General features: G+C 44.4%; 1 protein-coding gene across 4 annotated transcripts in view; it reads left to right on the plus strand.

Moving 5' to 3' along the window:
• The window catches only part of klhl6 (kelch-like family member 6), a 96,076-nt gene extending 76,398 nt beyond the window's left edge, over positions 1-19,678 (plus strand). For all 4 annotated transcript variants that reach the window (XM_060834950.1, XM_060834951.1, XM_060834948.1 and 1 more), the window contains exons 5-7: positions 4,336-4,538; positions 8,335-8,548; positions 17,905-19,678. In XM_060834950.1, the coding sequence (XP_060690933.1) occupies positions 4,336-4,538; positions 8,335-8,548; positions 17,905-18,206 (719 nt within the window). In that variant the 3' untranslated portion in view covers positions 18,207-19,678. The remainder of the gene's footprint in view (positions 1-4,335; positions 4,539-8,334; positions 8,549-17,904) is intronic.
• The last annotated feature ends 250 nt before the right edge of the window (positions 19,679-19,928 follow it).

Raw genomic sequence — 19,928 nt, forward strand, 5'->3', positions numbered from 1 at the left:
CAAACCGTCTGCTCATCACCCCCTGCTGGGTTGGCCCTTTGCATTTGCATATTTTGTCCTCACCAAGGTGAGCCGTGGGGGAAGGATCACTTCACGTTTCCAACCTTCCCAAACCTGTGACCAATCTCAGTGCAGATTAGATGGGATGTATAGAAGGAGCTTTTCTCTGTACCTAAGCTGCACTTTCCCTTGGTTTGTATTTTTAAAAATCGCTCACAGAGATATGGGCATTACTTGCCCATCCGTAATGCCTAAAGGGCAGTTAAAAGTCAGCTACATTGCTGTGGGTCCAGAGACATGTGTAGGTCAGATGTAGTGATGGCAGTTTCCTTCTTTCAAGGACAAACCAGAAAAAGCAATTGTTTAGACTTTTTAAAAAAAATTCAGATTCTTAAAATTGAATTCAAAGGCCATCATGTGCCTTGGTAGGATTCAAACCTATCTTCCTGGAACATAGGTCCAGAATTGATGGATTGCTAGTCAAGTGCCATTCTCTCTGCTCCATTACCAGTCTTTGGTGGGACAATGCAGTGGGAGATGCACTCTGTATCAGCCAGTATTAACCCTCATCTCAACAAACAAAATGATTCAGAAATTAAAAAGGCAACATGTATTTGATTCCTGTTTCCAGCAACCCTGTGAATAGTTTAACTGCCTTCTTAAAATGAACCCAGTGGCTGTTCCAAACAAATTGGCCAGAGATGGAAAACATTGAGAGCAACATAGAAAATGGTAATACAGAAGGAAATTGTGGCTTAGGACACTGTTTTACATATTAATGAACCGAAGCTGAATTTTGCTGTTAACAGTCTCCTTTATCGTGCTGTTAGGCCCCATGTATTTCCAAAGTTATCTTTATCCCCTAGTTTCTTTTCCCCTTATAATTTGGAATGCACAGGAACAGAAGTAGACCATTCCGCTCCTTGATCTGGCTCTACTACTCAACAACAACAACTTGTATTTACGTAATGCCCTCTAAAAGTTGCAAAGCTCTTCGCAGACGGGTTCTCAAAGAGAAAAGAGATATGACACTGAGTCATATCGTGGCAGATGACCAGAGGTTTGGTCAAAGCGGCAGATTTAATCTCGAAGTAGAAAAATGAGGAAAAGTGGTGTAAAGCTTTCGGGAGGTAATTCCATGCACCAGAGGGAACTTCTCCAATGGTGATGGGACTTAAAAAATCAGGATGGTGAGGAAGGCAAGAGTTAGAGGAGTGCACAGTAGTTGGAGGGTAGTAGACTGGAGAACAATGTAGAGACGAGGCAAAAGTCAGGCCATGTTTTGAACACAGGGAAAAGAACTTTAAGTGTTAGGCATTGATTAAAAGGAAGCCAATGTAGACTGGTGAACACAGGGGTGATGGGTGAACAGCGTTTGGCACAGAAAATTTCAGATGACATTCAAATTATGCAGGGAGGAAGTGTGTTCAAACTCAGCTATATTTTATAATGGTCAGATTTAAAGTCAACATAGGCCTGGTGATGGAGTCAGCAATAGGTGAGCAGAGGCATGTTGGAGATGGATTTTGTACAAGTGGCCAGAAGCTCACCTCAAGATCAAGTATGACACCAAGCCTCAACCAGTTGCTAATCTGATCTTGGTTGATTTGTACCTCTACCTTATTTGACACCCTTGCCTAATAAAAATCTATTGCTCTGATTCTTGACATTGTTTGGATATTTAAACCTTTTGGAGAGATGGCTCCAGATTTCCACTACCTTTCGCGTGAAGTGGTATTGCCTGACTACATTCCCGAATGTCCAAGCTCTCATTTGAAGGTTACGTTCTCTCACTGGAAGAAATTGAGGGTTATATTAACTCTGCGAAATTAGCTGGATTTGGGATGCGTCAAAATACAGCCCACAGCTTCTCTGCATCTACTCTAACCAAATCTTTTCATCATTTTAATCACCTCAATCAGATCAACTCACAACCTCCTAAACTGAAGAGGTTATGTATCCGTGCAATCCGTTATTGAATCACGGCATGACAGAACACAGAAAGAAGCTATTCAGCTTAGTTTGCCTGTGTCAACTCTTTGATAGCTATCTCTTGAGCTCCTCACTTTTCCCCAAAGCCCTTCTCTCCTTTACATTTTTAAAATTAAATTCCCTCTGGTCAGCCATAGACTGTTGTCTCCGAATCAGAAAGTTTAAGTCCCATGTGTGAGACTTGCACACATCAGTTTAGGCTGACACTTCAGCTCGGGTACTAAGAGAGGTGCTACGTGAAGAGAATTCTCCCTCTGTTGCCTTTGGTTATTTGCCAGTCTCCTTGATTCTGTATTTTCCGATTGGTGCTTTTTCAGTCATTGCAAGTTCCTCCTTATTTACCTTATCAAAACGCTTGATGATTTCCAACACCTTATTTAAATTTCTCCCTAACACTCACTGCTCAAAAGAGAATAGCCCCAGTCTCTCCTCTGTCTCCATCCCTGGCCCCATTCCAGTCAATCTCATGCCTCTTCACTGTCTTGACATCCTCCTGAAATAGAGTATCCAGTACTGGCCGCAACACTCCAACTGAGGCCGAGTCAGTCAGTGATTTATAAACATTCCGGAGAACATCTGTGCTGTATGTATATCATTGTTTCAGTATGCTTTTCTTTAATTGGCTTTCTCAACTTTGCCTGCCATTTTGAAGATTTAAGCGTATACAGTCCAAAGTCTCCCTGATTCTGCATGACGTTTAGAACAAGTTAGTTCATGTTGGCCTTCACTCTTCCTACCGGACCACATCACAACATATTTCTCTGCTTTAAATTTCATCTGCTGCATGCTATTTCACAAGATGATAGATTTTATCCTGATATCTCATTATATGTAGCTCTCAAAGTCTCAGCATCATTCTGCTGAGTCTGCATTGTATACCTTTCAAATACACTATAGCTGAACTGGCGCTCAGTGCCCAGAATGTAACGTAATATTCCAGATGGGGTCCAATAGACTGAAGCATCCATCACTTTCTGCCCTATCCCAGTCACTCCAAGGTGAAGGCCAATATCTGATTTGTCTGTTTGATTTCTTTTTGCACCTATCCCGCAGCACTCCTGTGTGTTTGGATTCCCAAATTTCTCTACTCCTCTGCAGCTCCTATCTACTCACCAGGGTCCAGTCTGATGGCCGCTGTATCCAGCACCTCAGCCATGGTGGCTCAGTGGTTAACACTGCTGCCTCACACAGCTCCAGGGACCCAGGTTCCAATTCCATCCTGAGGTGACTGTCTGTGTGGAGTTTGCACATTCCCCTTGTATCTGCGTGGGTTTGCTCCGGTTTCTTCTCACAGCCCCAAGATGTGCAGGTTCGGTGGATTGGCCATGTTAAATTGCCCATCCTTTCTACAGATGTCCATGTGAAATGCAGGGGTGGGTCTGTGTGGGAAGCTCTTCGGAGGATCAGTGTGGACTTGATGGGCTGAATGGCCTGCTTGCCCACTGCAGGGATTCTGTGATTCGTTGTCGTGGGGTTTGTGTCAGTTTTAGCTCCTTGATTGTTGGGTGGATGGAAAGGACCTGTGGGGACAGGGAGAGGCATCTGCGCAGACCCAACCTGCAACATGCATATTTTCCAACTGAACAGTAAAGTCTTAGCTGATATTACCCACATCCTAAACGTTGTCCAACTGTCTTGAGCTACATTAGTTAGGTTTTTGTCTTCAGCATTGTGGGTATTTCAAGATGCACCATGGTGGTGGACTGGATTAACCCAAAGTGAGGTAGAGACTTGAACCGTTGGGGTCCTGAACTCTGAGGCAGCAATAGCCACTATGCAGCTCTTGACTGAGTTATAACAACCTCTCTCTCTCTCTCTCTCTATCTCTCTCTGTCTCTAACAGGTCCCCACTCTCTCAGGGAGGGATTGCAACAATTTCAAACCTCATAATAAGGTTGCAGTGGGAAGTGATTGGGGAGCACTGTGGTAGACTGTTGAAGGAGCCTGATATTTCTCAGCATGTGATTGTCAGGCCAGGAAATTCACTTTCTTTGGAGGATACAATGTGTTTTTCAATGACAAGGCCCCAAGTTCAAGACCTGTGACAGCCAGAGATTCCTTTCAGGAGAAATCAGAAATAAAATTAGAATTAGCTTTACTGTCACGTGTACTCAAATGGGGAAGAGTTTACAAGTCGCCAATAATGGTGCCATCTTAGGTACAAGGTACCCAGGTACAGATTCTTAAGTCCAAATTTTAGGGGGAAAAAAGTTGGAAAAATAAAGAAAAAAAAAGTAGTATTACAGATCTTACAAATAAAATAGAAAAATGAAATTATCTTGGGAAAGGAGAAAGGACAAGAGTTAAGTGTTTGAAAATTTCTCTTTCTGTGGCACTTTGCAGGTGGTAAAGAGACACAGCATGAAGTGTGGAAGTACAACGCCTCCTTAAATAAATGGATTCAGGTTGAATATTTAAACACTGGAAGGTGGCGGCACAAGATGGCAGTTCTGAGTGGCAAAGTGTATGCAATGGGAGGTTTTGATGGCATTTCACGCCTCAACAGTGTGGAAGCATACGACCCCTTTCACAACTGCTGGTCAGAGGTATCTATCAAACCCCACAACTGTGTTATATTCTGACGAGGAGTCATACGGGACTCAAAAAGTTAACTGTATTTCTCTCTGATCTCACATGATGCCAGACCTGCTCAGTTTCTCTCTCAATTTCTGTTATTATTTCATTTCTCCCGCATCTATAGTATTTTGTTTTCATCTCTGCTGTATTGTCAATATTAACATTAGTGTGGAGTATAATGTGGACTGTGCACTTTCTGTTTATTTCACCCATTATACCTGGTATGACAATTTTTCTGCTGTGTTACTTTGGTCGCATTTGGATCATTAGATTCAAGGCTTCCTCAAAATGTGCCAGAGTGCTTCACAACCATTGGTGTACCACTTAGTCATTGTTGTAAAGTAATTTAAGCCACAACAGTCAAATTGTGTAGGTCAAGATATTTTATGTCCACCTTAGAGGTTAGTTAAAGCCCTAGTCTAACATTTCATTCAAAAGACAGTACCTCTGACTATGCAGCACCAAAGTGTCAGCCTAGATTAGGTGTACACATCCTGGGAAGAGACTTGATCCTACAATTTGTTTGACCCAGAAATGACCGAGTGAACACAACTGTCCTGAAACAAAATAGAACAGTTTTTTGAAAATAAAAATCAATAAGTTGTTCAAAAGTACACATTGTGACTAGTTTGCAGTTTCAGGGAATAATAATTGTATTTTACGTGTGATCTTAAGATGTCCCAAAGCAATTTGCTAGCACTGAAAGACAACAAACTGGAGTTACATGAGAATAGTGTTTCCTCTTTTGTAACCCCTTCTCAAGATGTGGGTCAGGATTTAGTTTGGGTAAAGAATGAGGTCTGCAGATGCTGGAGATCACAGTTGAAAATGTGTTGCTGATTAAAGCACAGCAGGTTAGGCAGCATCCAAGGAACAGGAAATTCGACGTTTCGGGCATAAGCCCTTCATCAGGAATGAGGAGAGTGTGCCCAGCAGGCTAAGATAAAAGGTAGGGAGGAGGGACTTGGGGGAGGGGCAATGGAGATGTGATAGATGGAAGGAGGTCAAGGTGAGGGTGATAGGCCGGAGTGGGGTGGGGGCGGAGAGGTCAGGAAGGAGATTGCAGGTTAGGAGGGCGGTGCTGAGTTGAGAGAACCGACTGAGACAAGGTGGGGGGAGGGGAAATGAGGAAACTGGAGAAATCTGAGTTCATCCCTTGCAGTTGGAGGGTTCCCAGGCGGAAGATAAGGCGCTCCTCCTCCAGCCGTCGTGTTGTTATGCTTTGCCGGTGGAGGAGTCCAAGGACCTGCATGTCTTCGGTGGAGTGGGAGGGAGAGTTAAAGTGTTGAGCCACGAGGTGGTTGGGTTGGTTGGTCCGGGCGTCCCTGAGGTGTTCTCTGAAGCGTTCCGCAAGTAAGCGGCCTGTCTCCCCAATATAGAGGAGGCCACATCGGGTGCAGCGGATGCAATAGATGATGTGTGTGGAGGTACAGGTGAACTTGTGGCGGATATGGAAGGATCCCTTGGGGCCTTGGAGGGAAGTGAGGGAGGAGGTGTGGGCGCAAGTTTTACATTTCCTGCGGTTGCAGGGGAAGGTGTCGGGAGTGGAGGTTGGGTTGGTGGGGGGTGTGGACCTGACGAGGGAGTCACGAAGGGAGTGGTCTTTGCGGAACGCTGATAGGGGAGGGGAGGGAAATATATCCCTGGTGGTAGGGTCCGTTTGGAGGTGGCGGAAATGACGGCGGATGATACATTGTATACGGAGGTTCGTGGGGTGGTGGGTGAGAACCAGTGGGGTTCTGTCTTGGTGGTGGTTGGAGGAGCGGGGCTCAAGGGCGGAGGAGCGGGAAGTGGAGGAGATGCGGTGGAGGGCATCGTCGATCACGTTTGGGAGGAATCTGCGGTCCTTGAAGAAGGAGGCCATCTGGGCTGTGCGGTGTTGGAACTGGTCCTCCTGGGAGCAGATGCGGCGGAGACGAAGGAATTGGGAATATGGGATGGAGTTCTTACAGGGGGCAGGGTGGGAGGAGGTGTAGTCCAGATAGCTGTGGGAGTCAGTCGGTTTATAGTAGATGTCTGTGTTGAGTCGGTCGCCTGAGATAGAAATGGAAAGGTCTAGGAAGGGGAGGGAGGAGTCTGAGACAGTCCAGGTGAATTTGAGGTCGGGATGGAAGGTGTTGGTAAAGTTGATGAACTGTTCAACCTCCTCGTGGGAGCACGAGGCAGCGCCGATACAGTCATCGATGTAGCGGAGGAAAAGGTGGGGGGTGGTGCCAGTGTAGTTGCGGAAGATGGACTGTTCCACATATCCTACGAAGAGACAGGCATAGCTGGGGCCCATGCGGGTGCCCATGGCAACTCCTTTAGTTTGGAGGAAGTGGGAGGATTGAAAAGAGAAGTTATTCATGGTGAGGACCAGTTCAGTCAGTCGAAGGAGGGTGTCAGTGGAAGGGTACTGGTTGGTGCGGCGGGAAAGGAAGAAGCGGACGGCTTTGAGTCCTTCGTGATGGGGGATGGAGGTGTACAGGGACTGGATCGTGAAAATAAGGCGTTGGGGACTGGGGAAGCGAAAATCCTGGAGGAGGTGGAGGGCGTGGGTGGTGTCCCGAATGTAGGTGGGGAGTTCTTGGACTAAAGGGGACAGAACCGTGTCGAGGTACGCGGAGATGAGTTCAGTGGGGCAGGAGCAGGCTGAGACAGTGGGTCGGCCGGGGCATTCAGGTTTGTGGATTTTGGGCAGGAGGTAGAAACGGGCGGTGCGGGGTTGTGGGACTATGAGGTTGTCCCGAACGTAGGTGGGGAGTTCTTGGATCCCGAACGTAGGTGGGGAGTTCTCAGGATTTAGTTTGGGTCTGTTTCCAGGCCTAGACTTCACGCTGTGGAGCCTGTAGCTGAACAGGTAGATCAGAGAATCAGGAGATGTTGGTACCAAACAATGTACTGTCATAAAAACAGAGAATGATAGAAATACATAACAGGTTAGGCAGTATCCGTGGAAACAAAGTTTGTAAGGAAATTGATGAAGCATTTGTAGAATTGGATCTTTCCTGTTTTTTTTGTGAACAGAACATACTCACGTAGCTTTCATCATTGTTCATTAGAGTTTTGAGAAGATTTGTAGCTCAGATTGAGGTTCTGAATGTAGGTTTGCTCGCTGAACTGGAAGGTTCATTTTCAGATGTTTCGCTACCATGATAGTTAACATCTTCAGTGAGTCTCCGAATGAAGCACTGATGGTATAGCTCACTTTCTAATTATATGTTTGAGTTTCCTAGGGTTAGTGATGCCATTTTCTGGAAAACATGTAAATAGAAAGTGGGCTACACCATCAGTGCTTCATTCGGAGGCTCACTGAAGATATTAACTAGTATGGTGACGAAACGTCTGAAAATTAACCTTCCAGCTCAGTGAGCAAACCTACATCCATTGTTCATTAGAGTCAAGTGTTGCAGTTGTACTGGAACAGCTTAGCTGGGGCTTTGGTTGAGTCTGTAACTTAAGGCATGAGCCCCAAATGGACAGAATTCTCTTGTGGCCCCTAGCTTCTGCAGTGCCAGAGCATTAAACTTTTTTTTCTATCATGTGGAGTTTCTCCACTTCGCTCAGACCTGGTAGTGGAGAGAGGGGGTAGAGTGGTCTCGAGGTTTGGCAGGGAAAGACTTGGCTCTGAAGAAGCGTGATGGAAAGAAGCTGAAGGAATGAGAGAAAGATTGCATATTTTTTAATCTCTAAGTTTTCTTGAGCAATTACAACACTCACTCCCAAAGGGGTCATTCCATTCTGGGCATTGGTTATGCAAGACTCAAATGATTTCCTCTCCTGCAGGTAGTTCCACTCCTTGTAAATGTGAGCTCATTTGCAGCCACCACCTATAAGAAGAAACTCTATGTGATTGGAGGAGGACCTAATGGGAAGTTGGCCACTGACAGAACCCAATGCTATGACCCGACAGTAAATAAATGGAGCCTCAAGTCACCGATGCCTGTTGAAGCCAAATGCATCAATGCTGTTACATTCAATGATCACATTTATGTTGTAGGTATGTGGACTGTGCTGCTTTACTGTGGGATGGTGGGTGGTGAGTGCGGGTGTTCGGACCTGGATAAAGAGATTGGGTGCAACTTTATGTTTAAGGAGAATGTTTCAGAAGATGAAAAGTGCATTTGGCCATTCACTTAGATCATGGCTGACCTTCACTTGAACTTCATTTTCCCACCTTTGACCCATAAGCATTGACACCTTTAGGTATTAAAAATCTATCAAGCTTAAAATTCAAAAGGACACTTTCTGGAAGAAAATGTTTCAGACAGACTTTTCTCTCTGGAGAGAAGGAGGAAGAGAGGTGACCTGATTGAGGTCTACAAGGTAATGTGAGGCATGGATAGAGTTGATAGCCAGAGACTTTTCCCCAGGGTAGGATTGACTGCCTCGAGGGGTGCTAATTTTAAGGTGTTAGGAGGAAGGTACAGAGGAGATGTCAGAGATAAGTTCTTTACGCAGAGAGTTGTGAATGCATGGAATGCTTTGCCAGTGGTGGTGGTGAAAGCAGAGTCTTTAGGGATATTTAAGCGACTGCTGGACATGCACATGGACAGCAGTTAATTAAGAGGTGCATGGGTTATTTTATTTTAGATTAGGATTAATCCTCGGCACAACATGGTGGGCCGAAGGTCCTGTTCTGTACTGTACTTTTCTATGTTCGATGTTGCAGATACATTATGCTCAGTATGTTTTTTATTATCCCTACATGGGATATGGGCATTGCTGGCAAGTCCTGTTTTTGTCATTCTTCTTCACTGAGCGGTCCATTTCAGAAGGTGGTTATAGTCCATCACACTTGATGGTCTCATGTGGACCAGGCCAGGTAAGGACAGCAGATTTCCTTCTTAAATGCCCTGTTGACCATTTAACACCCTCAGAATTAACATCTAGGGGCCAAATTTGGGGGCAGCTCTTGTATTAAACAGTCAAACAATAATCAGCTTGACATTGCCTGTAAGATATGATTCTGTGAGCATGACTACATTTGAGATTTACAAGAATATTGCCGGGGTTGGAAGGTTTGAACTACAGGGAGAGGCTGAACAGGCCGGGGCTGTTTTCCTTGGAATGTTGGAGTCTGAGGGATGACCTTATTGAGGTTTATAAAATCATGAGGGGCATGGATAGGGTGAATAGCCACTGTCCTTTTCCCAGGGTAGGAGATTCCAAAACTAGAGGGCATAGTCTAAGGTGAGGGGGGAGAGATTTAAAGGGGACCTAAGGGATAACATTTTCATGCAAAAGGTAGTGCGTGTATGGAATGAGTTGCCACAAGAAGTGGTGGAAGCTGGGACAATTACAGCATGGAAAAAGTATCTGAATGGGTATATTGAATAGGGAGAGTTTTGAGGGGTATGGGCCAAATGCTAGCAAATGGGACTAGATCAATTTAATATATCTATTCAGAGCAGACAAGTTGGACCGAAGGATCTGGTTCCTTGCAGTACAACTCTATGACTATGTATCCCAGACAGTAACATTGCCATTCTTGGATATATCCTGTCTCACCAATAGGACAGACTTGCTGAAGTTGAAACAAAGCTATAAAATGCCCAGGGATGTATTCAGAATTGATTTTAGATCCTATGATGTTTCATAGATCAGGTCAAACATAGGAAGGAATCCACCTCCTGATTACCAACTACAGTTCCACCTCCCGCACTCCCACCCCCACAGCCCCTGTAGGCTGATGAATCTGTTCCCCATGTTGAATATCAATTGGGAGAAGCATTTGTGGTGGAAAGATTACAGAATGTGTTCTGAGTGAGCCATTTAGAGTCATAGAGTCATAGAGACGTACAGCACAGAAACAGACCCTTCAGTTCAACTCGTCCATGCCGACCAGATATCCTAACCCAATTTAGTCCCATTTGCCAGCACCTGGCACATCCTTTAAACTCTTCCTATTCATATGCCCAGCCAGATGCTTTTTAAATGTTGTAATTGTACTAACCTCCACCACTAGCTCTGGTAGCTCATTCCATACATGTATCACCCTCTGTGTGAAAAAGTTGCCCCTTAGGTCTCTTTTATATCGTTTCCCCGCTCACTCGAAACCTATGTCCTCTAGATCTGGACTCCCCCACAGTGACTCAGTAGCTCCTGTACTTAAAAAATTGACTGGGTCCCTCAAGTACATAACTGCTGGACTGGGTCTGTGGCAAGTGGTGAGAGAATCAACAAGAAGGAAAAACCAGCATGACCTTGACCTCACTGACTCACCTGTTGAAGATTCATCTGTCCATGACAATAATTGTGGGAATGAACAATGCACAGTCTTTGTGGAAATGAAGTCCCATCTTCACATTGAGGATCGTGTTGTGTGGCACCACCCCTGTGCTCAACGCAATTGACTTTGAACAAATCTGGCAACTCAGAACTGGGCATCCATGAGGTGCTGTGGGTCATTGGCAGTAACAGAATATAGTTCAGCCACAAGGTGGCATATCCCCCACTCTACCATTACCATCAACCTGGGATCAACCCTGGGTTCGATGAATGGGGCAGACAGGCATGCAGGGATCAGCATCACTAATTGAGGTTGTTGGATGTCAAAGATATCAGCTCCAGGACATCTCTGCAGGTGTTTCTCAGGGGAGTATACTAGGCCCAAACATCATCATCAATAATCTACCTTCCATAAGGTCAGAAGTGTTGTTCATTGCACAATATTCAGCATGATTCCTAACTCCTCAGATATTGAAGCTATCAATGTTGTCCATGTGCAGCAAGGTCTGGATGTCATCAACCTTGGTCTGATAGTTGGCAAGTAACATTCACTGCAAGCACGTGCTAGGACTGACCATCTTCAACAAGAGGAAATCTAACCATTTCCCCTTGACATTAAATGGCATCACCATCACTGAATTTCCCCACTATCAATATTTTGGATTTGCCATGATCAGCCATGTAAATACTGGAGCTGCAAGAGTCTGGAAATTCTGCCCCTTCTCACTCCCTAACATCTGTCCACCATTTGTGAAATGCAAGTCAGGGGTGTGTTGGAATACTCCTGCATGATTGCAGCTCCAATCATACTCAAGAAACTAAACACCATTCGGGAAAAAGAAGCTTGCATGAATGGCATCCCTTTTACCACTTTTAACATTCATTCTTTGCATTATCAATGCTCAGTAGCAGCAAAGTGTACAATCTAAAAGATGCACTGCAGAAATTCATCAAGGCTCCTAAGGCAGCACCTTCCAAACACAAGATCCATACTAGGACCTCTGCAGTTTGTGATACATATAAATGACTTGGATGAAAATGTCAATGGGTGGCTTAGTAAGTTTGCAGAGGATATAAAAATTGGTGGAATTGTGGATAGCATTGTCAAAGGATACAAAGGGATATAGATCAGTTGCAGATATCGGCTGAGAAATGGCAGATGGAGTTCAATCTGGATAAATGTGAGGTTTCGCACTTTGGGAAATCAAATGTTAAGGAAAAGTATACAGTTAATGGCAGGACCTCGAACAGCATTGATATGCAGAGGGATCATGGGGTTCAAGCCCATAGATCCCTGAAAGTGACCACTCAAGTAGATAGGGTGGTAAAGAAAGTGTATGGTATGCTTGCCTTTATTGGTTGGGGAACTAAATGCAAGAGTCAGGATGTCATGTTGCAGTGTTATAAGACTTTGGTTAGGCCACACTTAAAAGTGTTGCATTCAATTCTGCTTGCCACATTACAGGAAGGATGTGGAGGCTTTAGAGAGAGTGCAGAAGAGGTTTACCAGGATGCTGCCTGGATTAGAGGCTGTGAACCATAAGGAGAGGCTAGAAAAACTCAGGTTGTTTCTTCTGGAGCAGCAAAGGCTGAGGGGAGACTTGATAGAAGTCTAAAAAATTATGAAATGCATAGATAGGGTTGATGGTCAGAATTGTTTGCCCAGAATTGAAATATCTAATACTAGAGGGTAGGTATTTAAGATGAGAGGGAGACAGTGGAGATGTGAGGGCAAGTGTTTTACTCAGAGAGTGTTAAGTGCCTGGAATGTGCTGCCAAGGGAAGTAGTGGAGGCAGATACAATAGGGGTGTTTAAGGGACTTTTAGATAAACACATGAATATGCAAGGAATGCAGCGATATGGACCAAGGGCAGGCAGAAGGGATTAGTTTCATTTGGTGTCATGTTCAGCACAACATCATGGGCTGAAGGGCCCATTCGTGTGCTGTACTGTTCCAAGTTCTGTTACCATCTAGAGGGACAAGAGCAGCAAATATTGGGAACACCACTCCTATAAGTTCTCCTCCAAGCCACTCACCATCCTGACTTGGAAATATTTGGCATTCCTTCAGTGTCACTGAGTCAAAATCATGGAATTCCTTCCCCAAGGGCATTGTGGGACCACCAACAGCAAAGAAATTATAGAAATTCAAGAGTGTGGCCTAGCAGCACCTCCTACAGGTCAGTTAGGAGTGGGAAACAATTACTGGCCCAAACAGCAACACCCACATCCTGTGAATGAATGAATAAATAACAAACATAGGAAAAGTTTGAAAGTTTCAAGTTGTACTTAGGCCTCTTTGACATTTATTGCAAGATAAATGTGTCACATTGCTCTGCTTCCTCATTGTTTTCTGGCCATTTTGATCTGTCACTTCCTAATTTCTACAGTTTTCATTGCAGAACATCTTGCCTTAAAGCCGGAGTTGACTAATACTTTTAGACATCTGTCTTGCGGTGACATTATTATTGTCTCATCACATTTCTTCTGCGTATTATTGTTTGCTCAATCACTTTCACTTCTCCTCTCTGCCTCAGTGCCCTTTAGTAATGCAGAAATTCCCATCACCTCTCACCAGCAGTTCATCCATTACACTCGAAAGCCACATTTGCCAACCATAGGCTTATTTTATCAGCCAGTGATTGATAATTCCAACCTATCTCTGCGTTGTTCAAGCAATGTTCTTCTCTCTGGCCTCCCCCCACTCCCCAATCATCACCCCTCCATTTGCTTGATTTCATCCCTATCTCTACTGCCTGTATCCTAACACTGCAAGGTCCATTCACCCATCACCACTTATACTTGCAAACTTCCTGTCTGGCAACATCTTGAACTTAAAAATCTCATTCTCAGGTTCAAAATTGGTCCACGATCTCACCCTTTCCCTGTGACCTCCTCCTCGGAGGTAAGACTAGAAGATTTGGCCACAGGAGCAAACCACATGGACCTTTGAACCTGCTTCACTATTTAGGGAGATTACGGCTGAATTTCTGCATTAACTTTGCTGGGTCACCCCATAACCATGCCCCTTCATTCCCCAAACGCTATCCATCGCCAAATCGAACAGCTGAGCACTTACAGTACTCTGTGGTTCAGAATTCCTAAAATGCACAATCATCTGACTCAGGATTGTCCTATCTCAAGTGGTTTTCAAACGTTATGATCTCTGTAGTCCTCCAACTCTAGCCTTTTTAATCCTCGCATCCTTAACTTACCATTAGCAGATGTGCTTCCAATGTTCTTGGTTTTAAACTTGGCTTTCTGCTGATGTATCCCCAAACCTCTCTGTCTATTCCTTCTCCCTTAAGATGCTACTTAAAACATATTTCTCTATCACTGTGACTATGCATTACTTTGGGTCTTTGTTCCCTGCTCGGTGCCAACTTTCTGTCTTGTTAATCTTCTGTGACAGTGAATTTCAATGCAAGTTGTTGATGGCAAACTCATTCTCAAACTCGGGAAATTTTTCCAATCTTGGGCAGAAATTAGTGGCCTCCACCCTGTTGTGGGTTTGACATTGATTCAGGACAGACTTTGGCTACGGGGACCCCACTGCCTTCATACTTCCACCCTGAAGCTTGTGGTAGAAAAGACCCCAGGACGGCCTCTCTACCTCCTGCTAATAGAGACTCGTAGCTGGGCAATGTGATGATAACCACACCCTTTGGATCAAACAGTGGAAAATGCAGGGTGCTGCTAACAAGTTCCTTGTGATGAACCCCATTTGACAAAGGTCACCCATGGTGAGACTGATTCTTGTGAAAGAGGTTGCAGACAACACAGGTCCCACGCCTCTTAAGACCCACCCCTGGCACCGCAGTGCAAACCATTCCTGCTCTTGTGGAGAGAGACACAAACAATGCTGTACTTCATAAGGTGTGCCCCTTACGGACTAAATGACAGACAAATTCAGCAAATAAGGGTCCTACCTCTTGGGGTTGTAGATAAGTACTTGTTAACTAAAATAACAAGTAAAATCACAACCCATACAAATCCATGTCAAAATACTAGAGGCTTTAAGCCATTACTCAGCACAATGGTTTCAGACTGTTCCTCTGCTGATATTTGTATCTGCATGTATCAGATGTGGAACTGATATAAGGAATTTCAAATTTGTTAAGGGGAGCATCATTCTTATCACATTTGACTGACTGTGATCATGAAAATAGAGATAGCTTGAGGCATGCAGATTAGAGATTAAATCTCTAACCTGGTAAAAACTACAAGGGCAGTTGATAAACAGTCAAGTAAGCATTTCTCTGAAACTTTGATATTGTATTCTGTGATAAAATACTAGAGCCTCTGTCCTAAGCAAAGTGTGGAATATAATTGTCAATATGTTACTTCTCCAGTGAACAGAATTCCTTATAATTTAATTCACTATCTCAAACAGAACACCCATATGGTGAAATATATTTTAATTGACTATTGCAAGCAAGGTTAAACATGTTTAAGGTTTCCAAGCTCTATAGTATACATTTTTCAGATTGCTGTAGCAAAATGGGACTGAGTGACAGATGAGAGCAGCTGCCCATGGGTCTGGGGTCTGCTATCTGCCAATTTGCCTATGAGTAGGTCCAGGCCACAGAGGGAATTGGAAGCAAAAGGTGCAAAGTGAAAGAAGCAGGTTCGAGATGTGGACAGAACTGGGCGGATGGTGTTCAATGTGAGAAAGCATGACATTCTGGCTCCATTAAAAACAAATGTTATCAGGAATATTTTCCGAGAGGTAAGATACATTGTGAAGGAGGAAAATAATGTGCGTGTTAAAGTACAACCCACTGGAACAAACCCAGACACAATGGACTGAATGGTCCCATTCTGTGCCATACCTTTTCTACGGTTCTGATTGTCTCAAGGGAGCTGGAATGCAAAGACTCGTAGAACCAGAACAAATAGGAACAGGGGTAGGCCAATTGACCCCTCGAGCCTGCTCTGCCATTCAGTAGGGTCATAGCTGATCTGCCAGTCCTCACATCCACTTTGACACCCTTTCCTCATAGCCTTTGGTTCCTTTAATGATCAAGAATCTATCTATCTCAGTCTTCAATCTGCACTCTGCCCGCACAGCTCTCTGTGGCAAGTAGGTTCTGAAGACTCTCAACCCTCTGGGAGAAGAAATTTCTGATCATCTCAGTCTTAGATTTGGTGTCCTTTTGTTCTGACACTTAGCTCTCATGTCCTAAACTGTCCCATGAGGGGAAACATCTTCTCAGCGTTTGCCCTGTCAAACCCCTTACAAACATCTGATATAGTTCAATGAGACCACCTCTTATTCTTCTAAACTCCAATGATTAGAGTCTAAATCCATTTCATGTTTTTTTCATAAGCCAATCCTTCCATGTTAGGGATCATCCTAGCGAACCTTCTGTGAACTGCCTGCAATGAAATAATATCTTTTCTTAAATAAGGAGAACAAAACGTTTCTCAGGAATCCAGATGTGGTCTCACCAGCATCTTGTACAGTTGCAGAAAGATTTCCCTACTCTTATACACCAACCCCCTTGAAATAAGGGCCAACATTCCATTAGCTTTCCTGATTAACTGCTGGCCCAGTGTGTTAACTTTCCATGTTTATGGCGTGAAATGATGCTTCTGTTGCATGGAGCCATGATCTGACTTCATCTGAAGTACTGGGTCCAGCTCTGGATGTCTCATCTTGAGATAAATATCTTAGCCTTGGAAAGTACTTAATGGGAACCCACTAGAAGATACCAGATCCTAGGATGATATTGTGAAGGCAGGCTTCATGAACCTGACTTGTACTCTCCTACATTTAGATAGTTTAGGGATAATCCATTAAGGTGGTCTAAAATTCCATCAAAATCGAAAGGAGCCCCAGAGATAGCCACCGTCACTCGGAGAAGGTGAGGGTGGGGGAACTCGGTCTTCCCTCCATTAGCAATGGAGTAGTCTTTAAGGAAGTTCAGCATTGCCCACCCCATCCTCTGGATACCACCTTGGAGTGTTGCCAGTCTTACTTAGTGGTGTTCCCATCTGATAAGAGCCCATCCTGTCCATGGTAAAATGGTACTGGGGGATTTGGTCCACCCACCTCTGGCCCTTTACTTCAGAATATCATACCGCAGTGGAGGGGTTGGAGTAAGGGAGGAGGAGACATTGGGCTCCTCACTTGCTCCAGTACCTTCTGGCCCCATTGTATAAGGTGTCTTGTCTCACTCTTTGTTGCCAGGGAACTGGTAAAATTCAGCCTGTGTTGGTCTTAATAAGTTGCCTGCATTTCCTTCTGCCAGACCTTTTGGGTTGTATCAGATTTTTCTGAAGCTGTTTGTCACCTTTTCCATGTTTCCAAACTCGGCAGTTGTGAAAATGGCAGTTTTAGCCATAAGTGCTGGAAAAGTTGGCCTTTGTTATGGGACCTCAGTTTAGTGTGAACAACAGCGCCATCCTCTGGACAATCTCCGGTCCCTGAAGAATCTTCTTCTTAACGATGTCATGGGCTCAGTTTCACTCCTTTGTGACTGTCAGATGGATCGGTTAGTAAACCCGAAACGGGCACCAAAACAGCTGACAGTATGAACTGTTTTCACAAGGCGACTTTGAATGGCAGGAGTGTAACTTCTAATTTCAAAAGGACAGAAGAGAGCAAAAAAGGGCAATCATGTTAATAAATAAGTCACCCTGGAAGGACGTTGAAATGGACAGTGTGGATAGAGTCAAGACAGGGTTTAACATGGTTCTGGTGAGAAAAGGGGATCAGGGTTATGGTGAATTGGGTAGGTGAAGGTGAGAGATACAGTGAAGTGGGTAGGTGAGGGTGAGGGAACATGGTGAACTGGGTAGGTGAGGGTGAGGGATATGGTGAACTGGGTAGTTGAGGGTGAGGGATATGGTGAACTGGGTAGGCGAAGGTGAGGTGTGGTCAGAAGATGAGGGGTTGTAGTTGGAGAATGAGCTGAGTTATTGGTGTAATCATGGATGGGATAAGTGGTACATAAGGGGGCACCTTTGATCTCCCTTCAGTTTTCGTTGCACTGTCATTATTGAATACTGAGCTGGAGTATCTGTGGAGCAAGTCTCCTTCCTCAGTTTTCAGAAGCTCAGCCTTGGTCATCTGTAATATGCTGCTCTTAATTGCTCTCTCTCTCTCTTTCTTTCTCAAGGTGGCGCAATGAAGGCTCTCTACTGCTACGACCCTGTGGATGACCTGTGGAGCCTGGTCACCCAGTTTGGCCATGAACGTGCCAGCTGTGGGATCGCGGCGTGCAACAACAAGCTCTTCATTACCGGAGGGCGTGACGAGAAGAATGAGGTGATTGCCACTGTGCTGTGCTGGGACACAGAGAAGCAGAAGCTGACGGAGGAGTGTGTCTTGCCCCGTGGGGTCTCACACCATGGCAGTGTCACTGTTCGGAAGTCCTACACACACATTCGCCGCATCGTTCCTGGAGCCGTCTCCGTATGACAGCAGGAAACCTACTCAATTTTTGACTCAAGGATTTCCAAAAATCCACACTGTCCTGAATTTCTACCCCACCATTTGGATGCATTCTAAGAACCAATTTCCTGTCCTGATGGTCCATTCTCTTTGGATGTTACTGGGGAAATGACCACCATTTTTGCAATGGAACTCTGTGGGACAAACACTGTCTTGTCAAAATATTTGGGAATTTGAAAAGATTCTTTGCAGATTTTTGGTTTGGAAAGCAGCTACACACTAGATCTAGAAAATGCACATTGGATAAACAATATGATGTAATGGAAACACTTTGGAAACAGGGATGTAGAGTCAATATGTGAGGAGCAGAGAGATATTGAGAAGGTCAACACTGACTAAAAGAGATAAAGTATGGGGATAGGTTGGATAGACTAAGCTGGTAGGCAAGGTATTAAGGAACCAAGCTGAGGAAATAATTAGACTAAAAGGTACGGATCAAATATAATGTGACGCTAAGTAGAGTGAAGCTATTAAGAGTGGAAAAGGGAAAGTACAGACTCAGCAGCTCCTCTAGAGCATCTGGTGATGGCCCTGCTGAGTTATTTTGGAATGTGTCAGGGACCTATACGGCATGATTTTAGGCTGATTGCCCACAAATAACACTGGATTTAACGCTATTTAAATAAGCAGGTGTAAAACTTGATGATGAACGGATTAGCCATGTGTTAGCTACTATAACACCCTGTAACATGTTAGATATCTCAGTGACATGTTCCCTCTGGCTCCATTTGCCAAACTTTTGTTTTTAAATTTTTGATTAATTGGACTTCAGATCCTTTTAAATAACACATTACCAATGTGGTTCCAAGTGAATTTGAGTTCTGACTTACTTGTGCACCGCAGGCTCTGTTCTTGTAGACCCCAGCTGGAGATTATCGCACAGGTTATGCTTTGTGGGGTTGAGTCTGGGTGCATAGGTTGAAGTCGTATCTTTTCTTTAGATTCTTGCTCAGCCTCAGCCCTGGTCTAACAGCAACAGCCATTTCCACTGCTTGTGCCCGCTTGTCCCGATTCGTGGCACTTGATGCCCAAAGTGACCCCCATGCTGTTGGTCCTCTTCATCGGTCCATTGCAGCCCAACCATGGGGAAAAAGGATGAGAGGCTGGGAGAAGGAAGGAGGGAGACATGATAAGCTTCCTCAGAGAACCACTTCAGCTGGGCTGAAGTTTAGATTTTAAAAACCGTGGGCATGGAATAGAATTAAAATTAAAGCGTGCAAGCATCTCAAGAGATATAAAACATTATATTTTAATGAAGTTGCAAAGGCAATCTAACTGGGCTGGTAAACGAGCAGTTACCAGAGAAGAATTAGGGGTTCATCTGGAAAGTTCCGGGAGAGATCAACGTTTGTGAAAATTTTTAAAAGGTTTTGCAAAGTATTCATGGTGTTTAAAAGTATTTCAAAGTTTGTAAAAGTTTTAAAAAGTGCTCAAAGTTTTTAAAGGTATTTATAAAGAAAACAACTTGCCTACCTTTGAGGAGACGGCTGTGTCTTCATCTGATGACATATGCACAAACACATGAACCAAAGAGTTAAGAACAAGAGTAGGCCATTCAGGCCCTCAAGCTTGCTTCACCATTTGATAAGATCATGGGTGCTCTGACTATGGTCTCACCTCCACTGAGCTTCATACTGCTGATACCCTCTCCTTCCCTGGTTCACTAAGAATCTACTATCCCTCCTTTAG

Source organism: Hemiscyllium ocellatum, chromosome 13, assembly GCF_020745735.1.
Source record: "Hemiscyllium ocellatum isolate sHemOce1 chromosome 13, sHemOce1.pat.X.cur, whole genome shotgun sequence".
Classification (NCBI taxonomy): Eukaryota; Metazoa; Chordata; class Chondrichthyes; order Orectolobiformes; family Hemiscylliidae; genus Hemiscyllium; species Hemiscyllium ocellatum.